At 37.1% G+C, this 20,632-nt stretch overlaps 1 protein-coding gene across 2 annotated transcripts in view; it reads left to right on the top strand.

Annotated features, from left to right (window-relative positions):
• Positions 1-20,632, top strand: part of LOC127968371 (semaphorin-3F-like) — a 64,820-nt gene that overhangs the window by 32,026 nt on the left and 12,162 nt on the right. Inside the window, exons 3-10 of one of the 2 annotated variants that reach the window (XM_052569538.1) lie at positions 4,444-4,604; positions 5,047-5,109; positions 6,918-7,037; positions 9,470-9,559; positions 12,797-12,890; positions 15,044-15,163; positions 15,541-15,680; positions 18,317-18,431. In XM_052569538.1, coding sequence (XP_052425498.1) covers positions 4,444-4,604; positions 5,047-5,109; positions 6,918-7,037; positions 9,470-9,559; positions 12,797-12,890; positions 15,044-15,163; positions 15,541-15,680; positions 18,317-18,431 — 903 coding nt within the window. The remainder of the gene's footprint in view (positions 1-4,443; positions 4,605-5,046; positions 5,110-6,917; positions 7,038-9,469; positions 9,560-12,796; positions 12,891-15,043; positions 15,164-15,540; positions 15,681-18,316; positions 18,432-20,632) is intronic. The other variant, XM_052569539.1, reaches the window with a different exon arrangement.

The raw sequence follows: 20,632 nt of genomic DNA on the forward strand, positions 1-20,632 counted from the left end.
TGACTGAATCATAGGAAATGCAACTAACGCTATGGAAAGTGACTTTATCCAGCAGCTTATGATTGTAATGCTATGGGAACATGTATCTTTGTGGGTTTTGCGATTGTTTTTGGCCACCAAGTGGAAAAGCCAGTCAAGAAGAAAGAGGTCAATGCTGGAAATCTTGGTACCATCATGTTTAGCAAGCATGGATTAGAGCTGATCTTACATACCCACACCAAAACTCCCACCAGGTCGCATTACCTACCTTAGGGTTTACCAGAGCATACGGCGTGAAGGAAATGAGAAGGTTTTCAGTTGATTGGAGAAACTCACAGCATGTGAGAAGGTAGAAGACGAGAAGGAGCTGAACATAGCAGCAGTATTTGGGAAAGGATATCCCTCTGTCTCTTCCTGCTACACTGCTCATGTAAAGAAACAAGAGTGGGCATGTATCCGTGAGAGTGGGAATTGTAAAAAAGGCTAAAAAGTGCAAGTACGGGTCAGGTTACTCACTCGTTAGCAACACCAAGTTCTAGTTTTCCTCCAACAAGCCATTTCATGCTACAGAGGCGAAGCAGAGAGGGGCCATTCTCAAGACAAAGTCTCCAGTGTGTCTGTGTAAAACAGACCCCCCAGTAGTCACCAACTAAGAACTGGATTTTCACAGGTCTTTCACCTAAAGGTTCAACATTGGTCCATCAAAGAATGCTGTGGTTTTGGTAGACGCTGGCCTTGAAGATCTAATTAAGACCAGTTCTGTGGTTATTTTTGCAATATTTCAGCACCTCTACTGTTTTATTAGTCTTTCTGACCTGTCTTCAGCTTACTCCAAATCAGACACCATAGTAGTAGCTCAGTTCCAAAACCTACTGTAGGCTGTGTCCAAAATCGCTTACTTCCGGGGAAGGTCATTATTTTGAATACAATATGAATGTGCATGAATGTAATCTGGACGTACTGCGTTCATAGTCATGTCATAGTCATGTAATCTACAAAAGTTAGTTGCATTGGTTCACTATCATTCACAAATTAGGAATTGGGGCCACATGGGATCCATTGGATGCACACTTCAGAATCTTGACAAGTACATGTATTTGGCAATTTGGGTGCTTTTCACCAACTGCTTTATGCATATTATGAAATCTGACATACAATACCACTTTTTTCACATACTGTTATTTGCCTACTGTATGTTAGGGAAGTATGTAATTTTGGATGCAGCTCTAGTATTATTGCCCTATGATTTCTGCATTTTGGAAAACGCAGACTGAATAATGAAATCCAGTCATATAAATATAATTTACTGTACAGCGTGGAATTTCACAGAATTATAAAAAAATGTTTAAAAATCAGCACAAATAAATCAAAATGTGATATTGTCTAGTGTCTGTGAATATTAAGCTGCAAAAAAAATAAAAATAATAATAATAATTATATATGAATACTCCATATATGTCTCTTTGTGAATGAATGGCACAGATGCACAGTTTCATTTACTACACACATACTGAAGCTCGATTTTAGCCTCTCCCGCCTTAATATACAAATATATACAAGTACATGAACACATAAACGATCTCTAGCACTGCTCTGAGAGTCACTTCATGAACATTTTACCATTTCTTTTGTGAAAAAAATTATCATCATATGATATAAACAGAAACTTGAAAGGTCTTTACAGCAAGCTGTGAAAATAAAAATTTGGTTTAACTTGAAGAAACTGTGACCGAAATATAGCTTTTTACTTAATGATAGTACTAATACTGTTAATAAAAATAATATATTTATCAGGGAAATTATTTACCAGAAACATGTAAATACTCAACACAGTATTTCTAAAAACAATGTTTTTATATAAAATCAATTAATTAGAGATGCTTTAGATTACAATTTTAATGCATCCATATGAAATGGAATCCATTAAATTAATGGACAACAGAATTTGGTAAAAAAAATAAAAAAAAATAACAAGAGAAAACTTAAATATATTTTATTATTATTATTATTATTATTGTCTTTTAATATATTCCTGTTAAATTGTGTACTTTTCATGATTTCAGTTAATTAGACATGCTTTTAACTTTTAACTAATAAAACAGAGTCTAGAAAAAAAAAACTCAAAAAAAGGAATCCAAATAAATAAATAAATAATAATACTAATTTGGGAAGAAAATTAAGCAGATTTTATAGGGTCTTCCTGGTATGCTGTCTAATAAACATCCAAGGTGGTCATTAAAGCTGAAGGAATTGTTGAATAGAAATGTATCTCATTTAGTTTAATACAAAAAAATATATATTTCATTTCAGATGCACTTTTTTTTCAACACTGTATTTGTGTAAACTATGTAACTGTTCCAATTTTCAGAGTATCATTTTGTTAGCATTGCATCTTGGCTCTGCCTTTTATTGCTTCTAGGTAGACTCTAGTCTGATATTGTCTAAAGGAAGCTGCTGGCTCATGTGTCCAGATGGATCCAAGATAGACATGGAGCTGTTGGTATTGGAGTACAGGGATCTTTAGACAGTTGGTCTTGTTTCCACAGGTGGCCCTCTGTCTTTCTAGAGAGAAAGGGATGGAATGAGAGAGTTTGGGGGTTGAAAGTCAAGGGAGAAAATGAGAGAAGAGCGAGATAAGAGTAACATTTAGTTTTTGGCATGCACAGTCTCCGCTCCATATTTACTCTGGTTTCGTCAGGTCCGATGATATGCCAAGCCTTAGATCTGAAGCGAGCTTTGTGCATTTAGAGACAGAATTCCTACAATAGTAAATGTACATTTCCCCTCCCAGTAGAACATTCCAGACTTTAAACACTAGTGTTTTCTTTGAGGTCTTCAGGAACTGGTATTGCTGCATGGCTCGGCAAAAATCATTGAATACACGTGGTGAATATCCTGTCGAATTGTTATATTAAGGTGATGTGGTGAACAGAATAGCTGTGCTGTCTTGCTTCTGATTTATTAAAGCTGCTTGTTTGAGAAAAAGATATGAACAGACCCTTAACATTCCATATAGGTATTAACATTGAATGTCACTCCGTTTGTTTGAGGAAAAGTGTGCTACTGCTCTAAGCCACCACTCCCATCCCAGCATCATGGTGCTGTAGTGTGAGATTGAGCTCATGGTCTCGTGTGTGAAAGCTTCACCTGTGTCTTAAGTGGAAACACACACTGGTGTGAGTGAGGTCTGGGCCAGCAGATGGTCAGTCAGAAGGGCTGCTAAAACAAACAGATGTTTAGGAGATGCTGACAGACGTGCTGAAAGGAGCATGAACTACTATGTGAAATCTACTTTTCTTGTTTTTTTGCTCTTGATTTCTTTGTTCTTCATTCTTCCTTTGAATTCTGTTTTGCTTGATGTTTGGCTCAGACTTTTTCTTTCACTCTTTTCTTGTTCCTTAGCATTTTTTTTTTATTTCTTTCTGTCTGTCTGTTCATGTCTATTCACACATAGCTAACATGATGGATTCATTGTTCCGCCTTGAGCTGAAACACAAATAATCTCACAGACGGAGACTCAAACACATACACACAGACACACACACTGACACACACACACTTTGACAGCTGTCAATCAAAGCCCTGACCTCAAAACACAACCTTTGCTCGTGGATATATTAAATCAAACTATGCAAACAGAGCAAGGGTAATGTGATTAATCCGAGAGTATTGTACTTGTGAATTCAGGGCCTGTGTCAGGCAGATAAACCGGTAATTCTTCATTGGATTTGTTTTGATAAATTACTAAGATTAGAATTTATTTTTAATCGTTATCTATCTCCACTGGGTGATTCCTGACTTGTTGATTGACAGACAGACTGAAGAGACGTGTGTGTTCTTTGTCCTCTGTGACCTGTGTGCAACACCAGGTTAACAACTGTCTGTTAACTATTTTACGCCCTCAATAAATTGTAATATCCTGAATTTAATAATATTTACACAAAAATGTTAATGTGGTTTATTTTTTATATAATTTCTTTCATATTCTTTAAAAGAAAGGCATGGCTTCTATAGTAGCAGTCTCATATTCTTCTTTTGTTTAATTTGTTGATTCCTTTTGCTTTTGAAATGAGGTGAATTAAGTGGGTTTTTTTCTCTCTCTTTCTCTCTCCTTCTCAGACCTCACTATGTCTGTGTGTCTCTAAGATAAGTTTGGAAAAATCTGAAGTCATAATTACAGATTTGGTTGCCATGTCTTGTGCCTGTAATAACAAACGGTCTATTACCTCATAAAGTGAAATAGATTGAGGATTCTTTCTTGTGAACTGTGGCCAAAACTATCATGTTATTGTCAAGTTGCCATGTTTTTATGATATGTATTTAAGCAATTATGGAAATGGAATGAAACTGGGAGTGGAGCGCTCTTTCTCTCGGTGTAAATCTTCCTAAAACAAACAATGTGGTAGCAATAAAAGGTTTGTTTTCACTGATTGACCTGAATTGTCTCTGTCATTCATTCTTCAGATCTGAGGTTGACAGATACAGCCCATCACTTCTCTTTCCTGTTGAACACATCAGACTATCGCATCTTGCGCATGGATGAGGATCATGACCGCATGTATGTGGGCAGCAAAGACTACATACTGTCCCTGGACCTCCACGACATCAACCGAGAACCCCTCATAGTAAGAACCAACACAAGTCACTCCATCTGCCTCCCACCAACATAGACCGATAGATGATTGCATAGATTTATTTATTTATTTATTATTTTTTTGTTTTATATTTTTTGCATAAGATATTTCGGTTTTATTTTATTTTATTTTGTTTTATTTTAAAAGATGTTCCTGGACAAGCAAAAGCCTTAACCTAAATCACAGGGTCATTCCTCTATGACTGTTACTTTTACTGATTAGCTCACAGCAATGCAGGAAACTGACTATTAAATTCTATAAAACTAAAGCCTGGATATGTGGGGAACCCTGGGGCCTCATAAAAACTCAGGGTGAACATTCCCTGACTCGTTCAGCTCATTACAGTGAAAGGTTGTTGCGTTAAAGGAGATAGTTTCTGAGATAGTGTGTCATTGTTGTGACAAATGGGATTGACCTGCGTTTTTTTTTTCAGATACACTGGCCTGTTTCCCCACAGAGGAAGACAGAGTGTGTTTTAAGTGGAAAAGACACAAACGTGAGTGCCTTCTTTGCTTCTACTCCGCTCACAAACTCTGATCTTGAAAGCCATGAAAACCTGAGAAACATTCCTGAAAATAGCTCAGTGCGTCCAATTAGAGAACTGGGGCTAAATGTTATCTAATTCCTCCAATAATTATTTCAGACAGAGTTATAACAATATACACAACACAATTTTTCAGTTTACAGTTGGTTAACATTTGCTCGCAAGAAATCTTTTAGACCTCTCAGCTCATCTGGATAACTCCAGCCAGCACTCATTTATGAAACACTACAGTACATCTATGTGACATCTGTTTGTGGTTTGGATTTTAAGCTGTAAATGTCTTTAAAAATACACAGCATGTATGAAGTTGGTTGGTCAGGGACAGGTCTACAGCCCTAAAGCTCAACAAAAAAAAATATATGCTGATATAAATGAAGTGAAAGTGATATATTCAGGTTTAGGAGTAGTGCTGAGGCCAAATATATGTTTTATAAACCTCAATCTTCCTGGTCAGAAACCACACACAAAAACCTATGCACTCATAGATATTCAGATAAGAAAAACAGATGCTAGATCCAGCATGAGATGAACTCGAACCGGTCAAATTCCTAGATTTGCGGACATATGAAATTAAACATGCGGTTTAGTGGTCTGGTAAAGGAAAACTGTGCATCACCTGATTATCTGCACATCTGTGGGGTGCATTTCATTTGGGGTGTTTTGTTGTGCTCTGGTATGGTGCTTAGTGTCAGTTTGGTTGAGGGATGTGATGGGTTTTAACCACATCTCATGAATTATTAATGTTGAATGCACTTGCTATGAAATAAATCCTCATGTAGGTTTTATGGGTACATTTCTGATTTGACTCTTTTAAACTATTGAATGAAATGATTGCCAGTACAGAGTTTAAAAACCTAGGAAATAATTAGATGCTTATTTACCTGTGATTTCCTATTAAAACATGAAGTTATACATTTTTAAATAGGTGATAGTCTTTTGTTTTTATTATAGTTATACAAAAGCATGATTAGCTGCCTATTGATACTCTATGGATGCAATATATTGATACCTATGTTCAGCAAGAATGCATTTAAATGATCAAAAGGGGTAATAAATACATTAACAAAGTTACAAACAATTTCTATTTCAAATAAATGCTGTTCTTTCACACTTTTCTATTCATCAAAGAAATCCTGAGAAAAATGTTTCACAATTTGCACAAAAATATTATGCAGCATGGCTGTTTTCAACAATGATAATAATAAGAAATGTTTCTTAAGCAGCAAATCAGCTGGGCAACATATTAGAATGATTTCTGAAGGATCATGTGACCTCTGTAATGGCTGCTAAATAAATGAATACATTGCATTTTAATATATAAAATAAAATATATATTTTTTTATTGTAATAATATTTCACAATATTTTTTTGTGTTGTTTTGACCAAATAAATGTAGCCTTGGTGAGCATAAGAGACTTCTTATGTATACCTGATTGCATTGGTACAAAATTAGCATCTTTGCTTGCATACTAGCAAAGTATGTTCTGGCATTGTTACAGTTCTTGTTTATGGACTAACAGTCACTGTATACTGCCATCAAAGTTGGTCTGTTTTCACTGAAGTGTGAAGTGTTTGCCTAAAGTTTATTTTAACGGAGGCATTTAGCATGTAATGCTAACACAACCTAAAATCCAACAGACTGGAACTAAAAGCAACAATTTCACAGGTTTCTTTTTTTTTATGTCTGGTCTAATGGCTCTTTTGTTCGGTCTGTCACATACATGTGTGAAAATAATTACCGTGAATTTTTCCTCTCTCAGGGCGAGTGCGGTAATTTCATCCGTCTGATCGAGCCATGGAACAGGACACACTTGTACGTGTGTGGGACGGGCGCCTACAACCCAGTGTGCACTTATGTCAACAGAGGACGCAAGCCTATGGTAAGAGTGGGGTAACAGGGCGTGAGAGGTTTGTCTTAAACATAGCAGGTACACCTGGATACCTGTGAGGCACAGGTGTTCTTACTGTATTTATAGATATTCCATTTCCAGATTTCTCAAAAGATCTATCCATTACAGTTCATCAAGTGTAATTTCTCACTCACCGTCCCCTTGTGTCACCTCCTCCCCCGTTAAAAACCCTCCAGGTGTTGGCTGGCGTTCACCCTCACAGCTGCCTTCCCCAGCGCACTATAACTCTCTCTCCTGTTTAGGCGTACTCTTTAAGTGAAGAGCTTGAGTTTCTTCACTCTAGCCAGGCATCACACTGTGGACCCTCTTTGCCATTTTAGGACCCTTGCTTGTGCAGCTAGCACTTTCGTCTCACTAAATACTACACTTTTACTCTAATGACGGCCCAGGGAAGTGGAATTGGAATTAATAGAAGTCATAAGTTGGGAGTTTTTTTTTTTCTCTCAAATGCACACATAAAATCACACCTAATCTAATACTACCATTTTTTTTCCAGGTTATGAGTTAAAAGAAAATTAAAATATAATTTGTCTTTCATTGTTAATGCAACTTAGTCTTTCAAAAACTTCAGCTAAAACCAAAACCATAAACCATTTTCACAACTTGAAATAGAATAAATGATAACTGAAAATATAATATATATTATATATATAAACCTTAAACTTATTTGATTTCATCTAGTTGCCAAGGCAACATTTTCAAAATGTAACAAAATGCAAAAAAAATACCAATTAATTTAAAGTAAAAATAGTTCACTAAATATTAAGCATATAGATTAAATGCTGTCATTTGGAAAGCCATATGAGTTTAGAATAACACGAGAGTGGGTAAATAATTACAGAATTATTCCTATATTTTTCTAGTTTCAAGTCTGCAATCTGTGTTATATAAGGTGTTATGCTATGGGAGCTCCCATTATAGCATCTCAGTATGGTGCTGGTGGTCTGTAGCTTTCCATAATAATGAATTTCCTCAACATTTCCAGGACTGGCACAAATCCTTTTTATGCCCTCCTCGTGTGAATGTTTCTATAAGAGCTGAGAGGTGATATCATACCCCTTAACAGCCAGCTCTTTCTAGACAGGAAACCTGGGTCACAGACTGCGTCCACAAAGTCCTCCAGTCAGGCAAACATCTCAGAGTCTGCCCCAGTGAGCACAACACACATCACGTCTAACACATGCAGACGCACATTAATCCAAAGACATACAGATGTGGCCGACTGCAGCAGGTCTTTGGCGTGCTAGATCAGTCTTTGCATTCAGACTCTACCCAAGACAGTATGTTAAAAGAAACACATGTGGCCACAGCAGATGTGTTGACTCTCAATGTTGATTTTTGAGGTTTTCCGAGAGCTGGCTGTGCAACTCATCATGGTCGAACCATCTGACAGCTTCTGTTATGATAAGCATCTGCATGAACCACATGACACCACAGTCCCAGATGAGTTTTGCTTTACACTTCAAGATATCTGTAGAGCCTGATATCTTCCACACACTAACTCTGCAACCTAGTGACTTCCATGCTAAAAAAAAAAAAAAAAACATTGTAGTAAACCAGGTCTGTTTTGCCAGTTTTAGAGACTGGGAGACCGGCTAGATAAACTTAGGCTGGTTTATGTTGCAGGAGTCAACTTTCCCTACTACCCAACTAACATCCTTACTGAAATGATAACACAAACAATACAGTTAGAAAAACATAAAATTTTTAAAATCCACATAATTAAATATGATTAAATATTGAATAGATTATGATAAAGTATTAAATATAAACGTAAACAATAGAATGGTAGAATACAAGGAAACAAATCTAAGCAAGTGTCATACTGTATTAATAAAATGTATAAATATAACTTATTTATATTTGTATTTTATATATTTATATTTATTAATATCATTTTTATATACTGTACTAGTTTAAATGTGTATGTACAAGTATTAAATATTTCACATGAATTAGAAAATTATAAAAACAATAAAAACAAGCTAAAATTGGCATGAGATGATTACACACACATGTGAAATGAGGTGTATGTGTTATTGAAAAAAATTACATTTGTATCATATAAAAAAATTTGTGTGTTTATGTATTTATTTTTTCATCATGCATTAAGCTCTGTGCAGTGCATACTGGGATTTATTGTACTGTGATTGATACTTGCAGTGATGCCTTTAATTTTTCTTTTTTTTTTTAAAGCTCATTAGGTTTTGGAACAGAGCTGCTGTTTCACTTGCAAAAGCATTCATAGATATACATACATACACATATATGTAATAATTATTGTTTTTTCTGAGTGTTAAAGGTGACCTCTGTGCCTAGCTGAACTTGTCCTCTTTTATTTTTTGAAAGGGGCAACTGTGCTTGAGTTAGTGAGTAACATCATGGATCATGTTCTGTTTTAGACCGCCATGCATCTCCAGATGCCCCAGACCAGAGGAAGAGCTAGTCGTGCAGCTGAATCTGAAACCGTGTTTGATGAGACAGGACTACAGGTGGGACACGGATCTGGATGTCTGCAGTGAGCCTGTTGGCTCTCCTTGCGTCTAAAGATGCATAACCTGCATGCTCTTCATTCCTCTGTGTCTTTCTTGCTTTACCTCATCTGTGGCTGATGTCTGGATGTTTTTTGTTAACTCTTTGTCTCCTCTTTCTAAAATGTTTTCTCTTCAAACTTTGTTCTGTGTCTCACGTCTTGTTTTAGGGTTTTTGTGTGTGCGTGTTAAAGTTTTCACTTTCTTTTAGTTTCAATGTCTTCATGGTTAACCTCTGTTTATCTTTTTTTAAGTTATGTTCTTCTGTAATGTCTTTGTAGTTCAACCTGCAAAACTACCTTCCGAGCTTAGTTAATTGTTAATTAGCAAGATTTTACGATGGAACATTACAACATTACATTTTCTGGTACTATTGCAGTTTCTTTATAAATAACTAACTTGCAATACGTAACTTTCTTGGTTTTATTTTGATCACCCACCTCAACGTTCATGCCCTCAAAGGAGTGAATGCTAAACTTTCAGGCAGTTGATCCAGAGCAAACACAAGTCGGCTTTACCATACACAAAGAAGCAGAGGAAATAATAGACCTACACAGCTAAACATTACTCAAATACTTCAGCCGTCCTACATTTCACATCACAGGAAGAAGTGCTTAACCTTCTCATGACCTCAGCTCCCTCCAAGTACAATACTTATGAATCAGAATGTAAAGACTGAAGTCTTACACCACACTTTTGTTGACTAAACAATCTAAACACACTGCCACTGCAGAAACTGGCCTTTTTTTTTTAAGTTAAAATGTGAGAATATGGTTTATTAGCATCAGTTAAGCCCAGTTTAAGTGTGTTTTCTTGTTTGGGTTCAGCTCATGGGGTACCAATTATATATATATATATATATAATATATTATTCATTTAGCAGAAGCTTAAAAAGTGACTTACAACTGAGGAATACAACAAGAAATTCATCATAAAGAGGCTAATAAACACAGGAAGTGCTCGTAATGCAAAGTTTCAGGCATTGTTCAGATTAGTACAAGCTAGATGGGGGTATGAGGAAAAGAGAAATATTATTTATGAATTATAATATATTTTTTATATTTATTAATATTTTTTAGGATGAAGTCAAATGGTGATTATGGAAATGAGTTTTCAGCTGTCACTTGAAAATGGTCAAAGATTCAGCATTCAAGATAGTGATAGGAAGACCATTTCAACAGCCAGGAACTAGATTTTTAAGGATTTTGTGCCTCTCTGTGATGGAACCATGATGTGTTGCTCACTTATAGATCTCAGACTTCTGGAGGTGCTGTAGATTCATAAGAGTGAGTCAAAGTAGTTCTGTGGCTTTCTATATGCAAGCATCAATTTCTTGAACTTGATGTGAGCTGCAACCGGTAGCCAGTGCAGGGAGATGAAGAGAGGCATGATGTGGTATTGGATATTGTTGATATATACTAGTCATGCCAGTGAATAATGAATAATTTGTAGAGGTTTGTGTATGATGGAAGTTCAGCCAAAAGAGCATTTCAGTAGTCCAGCCTAGAAATGTAATGGGCCTGAACAAGTAGTTGCAGAATTCTTTGTTAAAAAGCACCTGATCTTTCTGATGTTGTACTATGCAAATCTGCAAGATCGAGCTGCTTTTTTTGCAGTGTGGTCTTTGAATGTCAGCTAGTCATCAAAGATTACACCAATATTTCTGACCGAACATGATGGGGTAATTGTTGGTTAACCTAGTTGGATGGTGAAATCATGCTGTGGTGATGGAAGACAAGAAGGCAAGAAGCTAAGTCTTTGCCAGGTTGAACTGTAGGTGATGTTCTTTCATCCATGCCGAGATGTCTGCTAGGCAGCCTGAGATCCATGCAGCTACCATTGGATCATCTGGTTGAAATAAAAAAGCTGTGTGTCATGAGCATAGCAATGGTACGAGAAACCATGTGCCTGTATGATGGGTGCAGGTGATTTAGTGTAAATGGAGAAGATGAGGGGACCAAGAACTAATCCCTGAGGAACCCCAGAGACTAGTTGATGTGCTTTGGATAGTTTCCCTCCCCAGGCTACCCTGAAAGACCTACCTGGTACTTGGATCTGCAAGGCTTCGGTGACTGAAAGTAGCAGTCTCGGTTGAATGGCCACTCCTGAAACCTTGTTTATTATAAATGTAAATAACCAAAAAATAAATACATTTATTAAATCTGTTTATTAAATAAAAATAAATAAAAATGTCAGTTGTAAAAAAAAGAAGCAGCAAACAAATCTAATCAGTTTCCTTATTAATGAAAATTATTCATACAAATTAATATTTATTGATTTAGATTTATTTAATACATAAATTTGTATATGTATAAATACAACAACTTAATGCGGGGAATAAAAATCATCGGAGAAGGAAGTACAACAAAATTTGACATGAATTGATGCCAGGCCCATACTTGAAAACTTAAACTTAAAAAAAAAAGATAATTCTCACAAAATGAGCAGTTTTTGTAGCACAGTATAATTTCCATCCAATGCCCCATATCAACTGTGTCAATATACTCATTTTGTGTATATATATATATATATGGTGTCTGTTGTTGCAAATTGTACGTTTCTAATTTAAGGCCTAATTTAAGTTTAATAACTGGTGAAAGGGAATCTGTTAATGCTGGACAACTCTGAATATTTTGACTCCGAATGTTCCGCTCTCCTTTAAATGAATTTTGATAGATAAGATTAGAAATGTCATGCACTCTTCCGTCTCCTCCTGTGACTGTAAAAAAGAAATTGGGGTTAGAAAGCTATGGATCTGGCTCATGGCGAGTCTTCGGGGCATGTCAGCACACGCTCGTGGCAGTTCCTAAATCGCATATCCAAATACCTGTCAGTCAGTGTTTCTACATCATGCCTGAGGGATTCTGGGATGGGCTGGTGTCAGTAAGCCATTCTGCCATGCGCACGGTGCAGGATTAGACAGGTGTTAGCAGGCTATGGACGAGCAGAAAAGTTTGGATAGTGATACTTTCTATCTGCACATTGTATTCAGAGATCTGTCTTTGAGATTATATAATTTTGCGCTATTGCTTTTCTCTTTCCACCTGTGCATCATAGTCTTTGCCATCACACGCCTAACCTTGTTAACTAAATCTGAGTCATGTTTTAAAGGGATTTGAGGACATATGCAAAGCGTTTCTACAGAATTATTGACTGCAAGACATAGAGAGCTAATCTTGGCTTTCAACTTCCTTTCAGGAATACATCTTCCATCTGGAGCCCGGCAAGGAGGATTCTGGGAAGGGAAAGTGCCCATATGATCCAAAATTGAACAGTGTATCTGCTTTGATTAGTAAGTCCTTTCAGCGATTACATTTGAAAACTGTGGAAACCTATTTTCTACTTCGGTGAACAGCCATATTGTGCAGTCTTTTATTGCATTCTCTTAAGGGTCTACTCAAAGCAACTCAATTTTTTTTGTTGTTGAAGACTTATTGCACAGCTATTGCCCAAAAAGCGACTGGCTTTTCCTGCATACCTTAGAAACAACTTGGCATTTTCTCACGAGATGGTTCATTTCTTGACTTGGTGACAATTAAGTTGAATTAAACTGAGAAATCACTGCATTATTGCTTGTGTGTATTGGAAAAGTCCAAACCATGATTTCTGAGTAACTCGTAATGGAGAACTCAGATGGCAATAACATACTTTTATATAGAAACATGCAAATTAACCAAGCGTGACGAGTTTTCTAACAAGCCTTCTAATGATGCTTCTAACTGCGAGACATCATGCACTAGAAAACCTGATGGTTTATAGATCGTTGGTAATGCGTAGTTTCAGAATAATGTTTGAGGCAAAAAAAATTTTTACATTTAGAGGTTAACTATGCTCCATTTTCACAGAGAAACCATCAACTCTGCCAAAATAAAAGCTTGATGGTTTACCACTTGAAAATGAAAAACAATTCCCATAAATAGCCATAAATATACATATTTTCTTCTATAGCTATATACTATCAAATTACATTTTTCTTTTTTTTTTTTTATAAAAATTGTATTAAAGTTTTTACAGTATTAAAAAAGCAATATTAACTATTGTTACAATGATAATCATCATCATTATTGTTATTATTATTCATTCTTTTTTCCCAATCCATTCTTTTTTCCCCAAACATTATGCAGCCATTTTTTGTTAGGATTTATAAATCTACAGTATTTTGTGACTAATTTGTTGTAAATCTGTTGTAGCTTTTTCCTGACTAAACAATCCCCAAACTAGCACGTCATCAGCCGAGTCAAAAGAACAGCACAAAGCCCCAATTTAGCAAGGCTTACACAGCAGGTAATTCAGCGAAACCCTTGACTAGGAAAACAACCGGCTAAACCATCTAATCAGCACAGCTTAGCAAAGCCCAAAACTAGCAAAACCACTTAGCTAAGCCAGTGAAACAATTTAACACAGACTTACATGAAGTGTGACCTTAAAAGCCACAAACAAACATGACAAGGAAGCTTTTGCAAACAATTTGGCATGCTATTCGTTGAAAGAACACTTTAGTGTTTGCCTGTCTGGTTGTATTTAACTACCACCTCATATGTTAGAGATGTTTGGTTGAATTTACAAGGCATTCTGACAGGCTGGAATCTAGACTTCCCCTAAGAATCAACAGTTTTGATATGCCATCGGGAAAAACTGCCGCTGGGCAGAGCAAATAGACTGTCAACAAACCCATTCTACATCCAGCATGTTTCCTCTACAAAGCCCTCCGATTGTACTTGTATCTCCCGCTGTACACCGAAGCAAGTGTGGGCAAAAACAGGCATGCCCTGTGTTCTGGATTCCTCCGAGAGGGAATTAATAATGAAAGCTGCTCATGACAGTGCTCCACCTGGCCGTGGTTCTGCGGCTCCTCCTTTAACAGCCGTGATCTCTGCCAACTACACACTGAGACACCTGCTCAAATGGCCTGCAACTGGGTTCTGCACTCTCACACACACACTTGACCTCCACACTACTTAACAAGGAACAAATTCCTCCAGAGGCAATAATAACCCCTCACATGCACATGCATAATGACCAGAGCATATGAGACCCAGCGGGCGTCAGTCTTGTAATGTAATGTAAGTTGGGAGTTGCCACTAAGCCAAGCTTTATATCGTTGTGCGGTGTTAGTTTCAAATTTGTAATACTGCATAATTAACATATTGTTGAAAATAATAATATTAATTTTTAATCAACTAATTATTAATCAAATTAAAAATAATAATTATATATACTTACGAAAAAATTCATTCTCTTGACTGATCACTGTAAGTTGAGCATTTGCTCAGTTGAATGTTCTTTTTTTGTGCGTTGATGGATCTCCTGGCAATAATTCATCATCATGGGTGTGGCAGATGTTTCATTATGAAAAATAAAAGCTTATAAATCAAAGGTTTATTTCTTTCACATTCACAGCTACTTAAATTCTGACTTTCTCTTTTCTGTTTTTGTTACTCTTAGATGGAGAACTGTATGCAGGGGTGTATATTGATTTCATGGGAACAGACTCTGCTATTTTCCGAACTTTGGGGAAAAATGCAGTCATGCGTACTGACCAATACAACTCAAGATGGCTAAATGGTAAACAAGTGGATTATGAGTGGTTGAGTGATATGAGTGGTTTTTAATTTTTATTTAATTTAATTAAATTTTTAGGTTTTAGTGTATGGGTTTGTGTTTATATGTTATTTTATATACTTTAACCTATAGTTCAGGTAAATTAGGTGATAATTTGTCATTTATCTAATGATCAAAAAGATGAGCAATTTATCTTATTTCAGTTCTATACATATGGGAAGTTTTTTTTTTTTTCTTCATTTTTAATTTTCCATTTTCACCTTTATGCAGATCACTTAAATAGTCCTTATTATTTCAGGTAATTTCTCAGGCTGATTTTTAATTGTGCGAAATGAAAAAAGACATTTGGATTTTCTCTCCCTCTTTCTCTTATTTCTTAGACCCCTCATTTGTCCACGTGCACCTCATCCCTGACAGCAACGAAAAAAACGATGACAAACTCTACTTTTTCTTCCGTGAGAAGTCTTCTGGGATGGGCCAGAGTCCCAAATCACAGTCACGCATCGGCCGAATCTGCCTGGTGAGCTAAAATCTCTGACATAAAATATGATGTGATAAATATGAGCCAAAGTTTGAGACATTCCATTCAGTTCAGCATTTCTGAAAGAGATTCCAGCTACAGCCAAGAGCAAGCGAGCGTTTGTGGATACTTGACTGTGCCATTACTGTTTGCTTGCCGCTGACGTGCCGAAATCTACACATATTTGACCTCCCTGCTTACAATACATCTCTCTATCCATGTGACCCCTGAACCTGTGACCTTTTGACCTGTCAGGTCAGCCATTCTGTGAATGACAGTTTCTTCACCAAAGCATGCAGTGGAAAAGATGGCTTATTCATCAGCACCATAGCGATTTGTCCCAAGCGCGGAGCTTAACCACAAGATCTTAATGAAAATAGTGCCAGACCACAACTGCAAATTGAGCAGGGCAATGAAAGCAAACATGGAACAGCAGGCTTGAGCTACAGGGGTAAACTCAGGGGTTTGTGGTGCATCTTCTTGGCCTTGATGTAAGCTTGTGGGTGTGTTCATGTTTAGCTGTACTTGGAGGGATAAATTCTGAAAAGTTCTTTACAAACGTTGTTAAATCATACAAAACTCTTTTAAAAACTTTAAATATTTTATTTATTTATTTATTTATTTTTAAGATAAAATGCAGTATGTATAGAGATTAGATGATGGCTAGTTTATGTTTTAAAGATGTGTTCAAATTTGTTTTACAATGTCAAGTTTCAAAATGAGCAAAAATGCATCATAATTAGTCCATATAAGTGAGCTAGATAATAAATAATTTGAAGCCTTATAGTAGTCATTTTAACTCAATATTTTAGGATTAAGGTTATTGTAAATAGTTTAATAAAACAACTAAAGTCGATGGCAGGAACCACCATTCAGAAGTTTTGGAGTTTTTTTTTTTTTTTCTTTTCAGAAAAATACAGTACAAGAAAAAGTAATATTGTCTGATATAATTGCAATGTAAAGTCATTGGTTTCTGTTTAAATATATATATTCAAATTTAATTTATTCATGTGATGGCAAAGTTACATTTTAGCAGCCTTTATCAGTATTAAATATTGTGATGCTTAATATTTTTGTGAAAGCCATGATCAATTTTTCAGGGTTTCTTTGAAGAATAGAAAGTCAAAACTGAAATTATTTGAAACACATTTTTCTTAATATCATTTTTTACTGTCACTTTTGATGGATTCAGTGCATTCTTGCAGAGAGAGAGAGAAAAAAAAAATATATATATATATATATAGATTTGTGTGTCTTCATGAATGGGTTTGTGCTTGTGTATTTTTTTGTAACATGCATGTGTTCATAGAGCTGTTTCACATGTGGAACCACATGGTGGCATATGACATTGCATGTGTGTTTGTGTGGGTGGTAGGATTTTTGTGTTTATCTGCTTTCTGTTTTGTGTTTACGGGTATGTTTATATGAGTGCGTGGTCGTGCAGCCCCCCCAGGTCTTTGTTTATGAGTCGGGGTCATGTGGTGACCTATCACGCAAACACACCCCTGTGCTCAGGACTTTATGGATCACACTCCGGAGAACCAGCCATTCTGCATCTCACATCTGAACCCATCTGGTCACCATCCACCCTCTCTCACAAAGATCTTTAGCTTCTATTAATAACAATGAGTCATGCGATCAAATATGAAACACGCAGAGAGAGACTGGGGTACTCTATGATCATTCATATCATTTATACAGTTTGTTGATAACTCATTTAGCTGCATCTGTTTTAAAGAAAAAAATTGACATTTCTTCATTTACTCATGTCATTCTTCAAAAAGTATGACTTGCTTTTTTCTGGGGAGCACAAAGGGTGATTTTGAATTTATGTCAGTGAGGGCTGGGAATGTCAAGCTCCAAAAGGGTATACAAAATGAAATGAATTGTGGAATTTCCTTTATCGTTCCATTATATTCCAAGTTTGCTGAAGTCATACAAAATGTAAGCTGTGGATGAAAATGAAAATAAGCGAGAATTAGAGAATTAGCGAATCCAGATTGTGAATTAATTGTTCTTTTGATTTTTAGGGCCCTATCTTGCACCCAGCGCAATTGACTTTGTACACCGAGGCATGTGTCATTCCTATTTTGCAGAATATAGGTAGCCAAACGGTTGATGGTCCCCATTGACTTCAATAGTATGGAAAAAATACTGACTATGACTATGGAAGTCATTGGGGACCATCAGCTTTTTTTTTTTTTTTCTTGTTTGTTCAGCCGAAGAAAGAAACCTTATACAGGGTTAAAACTAATTTAATGGTGAGTAAATGATAAGGTATTTTCATTTTGGGGTGAACTACTGTACTCCTTTACAGATAAATTCTCCCCTAAAGGTAAAGGGTGAAACTTCCCTTCCTACGTCCAAACAAGTAGGTTGTAATTGAAGTCCGTTGATAAATCAGGATTCCTCAGCCACTCTCCCTGAAATTTGGCCGGCCATCAGACAAGATGAGTGTGTTTTGTGAATCAGACGAGACACTATTTGCAATCTTGTCTTCTCACAGCTAACTTTTCCTGACTGTTTGTTCCTCTCTTTCCCGTTGCGGAGGGGCTTGCCATGAATTAAATGCAGCTATTCCGCCCCTCTTTGATTTTGACTCTAACCGATGGTTTTCAACGTGTGTGTGTTTACAGAATGACGACGGTGGTCACTGCTGCTTGGTCAACAAGTGGAGCACCTTCCTGAAAGCCCGTCTCATCTGCTCGGTCCCAGGAGCTGATGGAATTGAAACGCATTTCGATGAGCTCAGTAAGTCTCCATTTCTGTCTCACTCTGTTCATCTCCAACAGATAAAGTCGTCGGTTGAAAGGCCCCATCTCGGCTCTTAAAGTGATTTGCTTTGGACGGTTCCCAGTCAAGGATCACTTTAGCTGTGTGTGAATGAGAAAGATCCTCTTCTGGTTAGTCAGGTTTCAGTGGCCCTGTCCAATGTCGCCCACACCCAACTACAAAACCACATGCAAAGCCTCCATCCACCCACAACATCCTGGATCCCCTAACAGGGGCCCCCAGGTCTTCATTTACTCCGGGCCAGGTGACGTACCTCGCCCTCCCTGCCATATGGCACAAGATTCCCCCTCTACGTCCATATGCTGAGAGGGATAATGGCTTATTCGAAGCCGTGTTACAGAAATCCACCCTCTTTTTCTGAACAAAAGGCTCTTTTGAGAAGGCTGAAGGTGTGGGAGATGTGCCATAAGCTGTGGAGAGACTTGAAGGGAGTTCGGATGACGTCTAGAGAGAAGGCCATGCCCTGCGGATGGATCAGGTGGACCGATAGGAATGCCGGGTCCACTAAGGGTCTCTCTCACTCTTACAGTCATTTCCAGACTAATTGGCCCCAGTGATGTAGGGAAACTATGGACTATGATCATGCTGCAATTTATTGCTGTTGCTCAAATTAATAGAGCAGTTTTGGGCTCCAGAGCACAGTCGCTTAACACTTATAAACACGTTTAGCTCTATTAGTGTGGAGGATGTTTACACAGGCTAATGGTGAGGTGACGATATAATGTAGGTGTGTGTTAAAGGAGTGATATCAAGGCATTTTTAATAAGGCAATAAAGCTGTAGCATTGTGAGTTGTGGCAGTCTAGTAATGAACAGGATTAAGCTTTTATTATAATACAGATGGAGTTTAAGTACACTGTGTCAGTAGTATTCAGAATGATCATAATTAGTCAAGTCACCTTTATTTATATAGTGCTTTTAACAATACAGAATGTGTCAAAGCACTTTACAGTATTAAATAGGAAAATAGTGTGGCAATAATGCAAAATGAAAATAATAAACACTAAAGGCAGTTCATCATTGAATTCAGTGATGTCATCATCCAGCTTAGTTCAGTTTAAATAGTATCTGTGCAATCAAGTCAATGATATCGCTGCAAATGAAGTGTCCCCAACTAAGCAAGCCAGAGGCGACAGCGTCAGGGAACCAAAACTCCATCAGTGACAGAATGGAAAAAAAAACCTTGGGAGAAACCAGGCTCAGTTGGGGGGCCAGTTCTCCTCTGGTCCCAATCAAGGCTGCAGCAAAGTCAGATTGTGCAGAGGACTCATCTGTTTCCTGTGGTCTTGTCCCGGTGAACGTCTAGGAGACAAGGATCTGTGTCTCTGCGGCTCATCTAGATGTCTTGTTCTCCGCTAACATTAGGGCTGTAGAGGTCCTCTCTAGGTGCACCATCTGGGCTGGATACTTACTGGATCCGGGTGACTGCAATGACCATCTGATCTGGATACAGAATGGATCTGGTGGCTACAGTGAGCTCGGAATAAGAGAGAAACAGACTAATATTAGTGTAGATGCCATTCTTCTAATGATGTAGCAAGTACATAGTGTGTCATTCCGGTGAAGTGTTTCCAGTCCGATTGTCCTAATTAATCCAGCCTAAATTCCTTTAATGGATTTGAATACTAAAAATGTGTTAGTGTGTTATGTGTAAGCCAGGTTAAAGAGATGGGTCTTTGATCTAGATTTAAACTGACAAGAGTGTGTCTGACATCCAAACAGTGTTAAGTAGGTTACTCCAGAGGTTTGGTACTAAATAGGAAAATGATCTGTCGCCCGCAGTTGATTTTGATATTCTAGGTATAATCAAATTGCTAGAGTTTTGAGAACGCAGCGGATGTGGAGGACTATAATGCAATATGAGTTTGTTCAAATACAGAGGTGCTAAACCACTCATGACTCAAGGCAATTTTTTAAAATGTATATAATGTTTGATAGGGAGCCACTGCAGTGTTGACAGAACCAGGCTAATGTGGTCATACTTCCTAGTTCTAGTAAGAACTCTAGCTGCTGCATTTTGGACTAACTGGAGTTTGTTTATTAAGCGTGCAGATTAACCACCCAGTTAAGCATTACAATCATCTAACCTTGAGGTAATGAATGCATTAATTAATGTTTCAGCATTTGACATTGAGAGCATTGGTGGAAAAATGCAGTTTT

This window comes from Carassius gibelio, chromosome B11 (assembly GCF_023724105.1).
Source record: "Carassius gibelio isolate Cgi1373 ecotype wild population from Czech Republic chromosome B11, carGib1.2-hapl.c, whole genome shotgun sequence".
Classification (NCBI taxonomy): Eukaryota; Metazoa; Chordata; class Actinopteri; order Cypriniformes; family Cyprinidae; genus Carassius; species Carassius gibelio.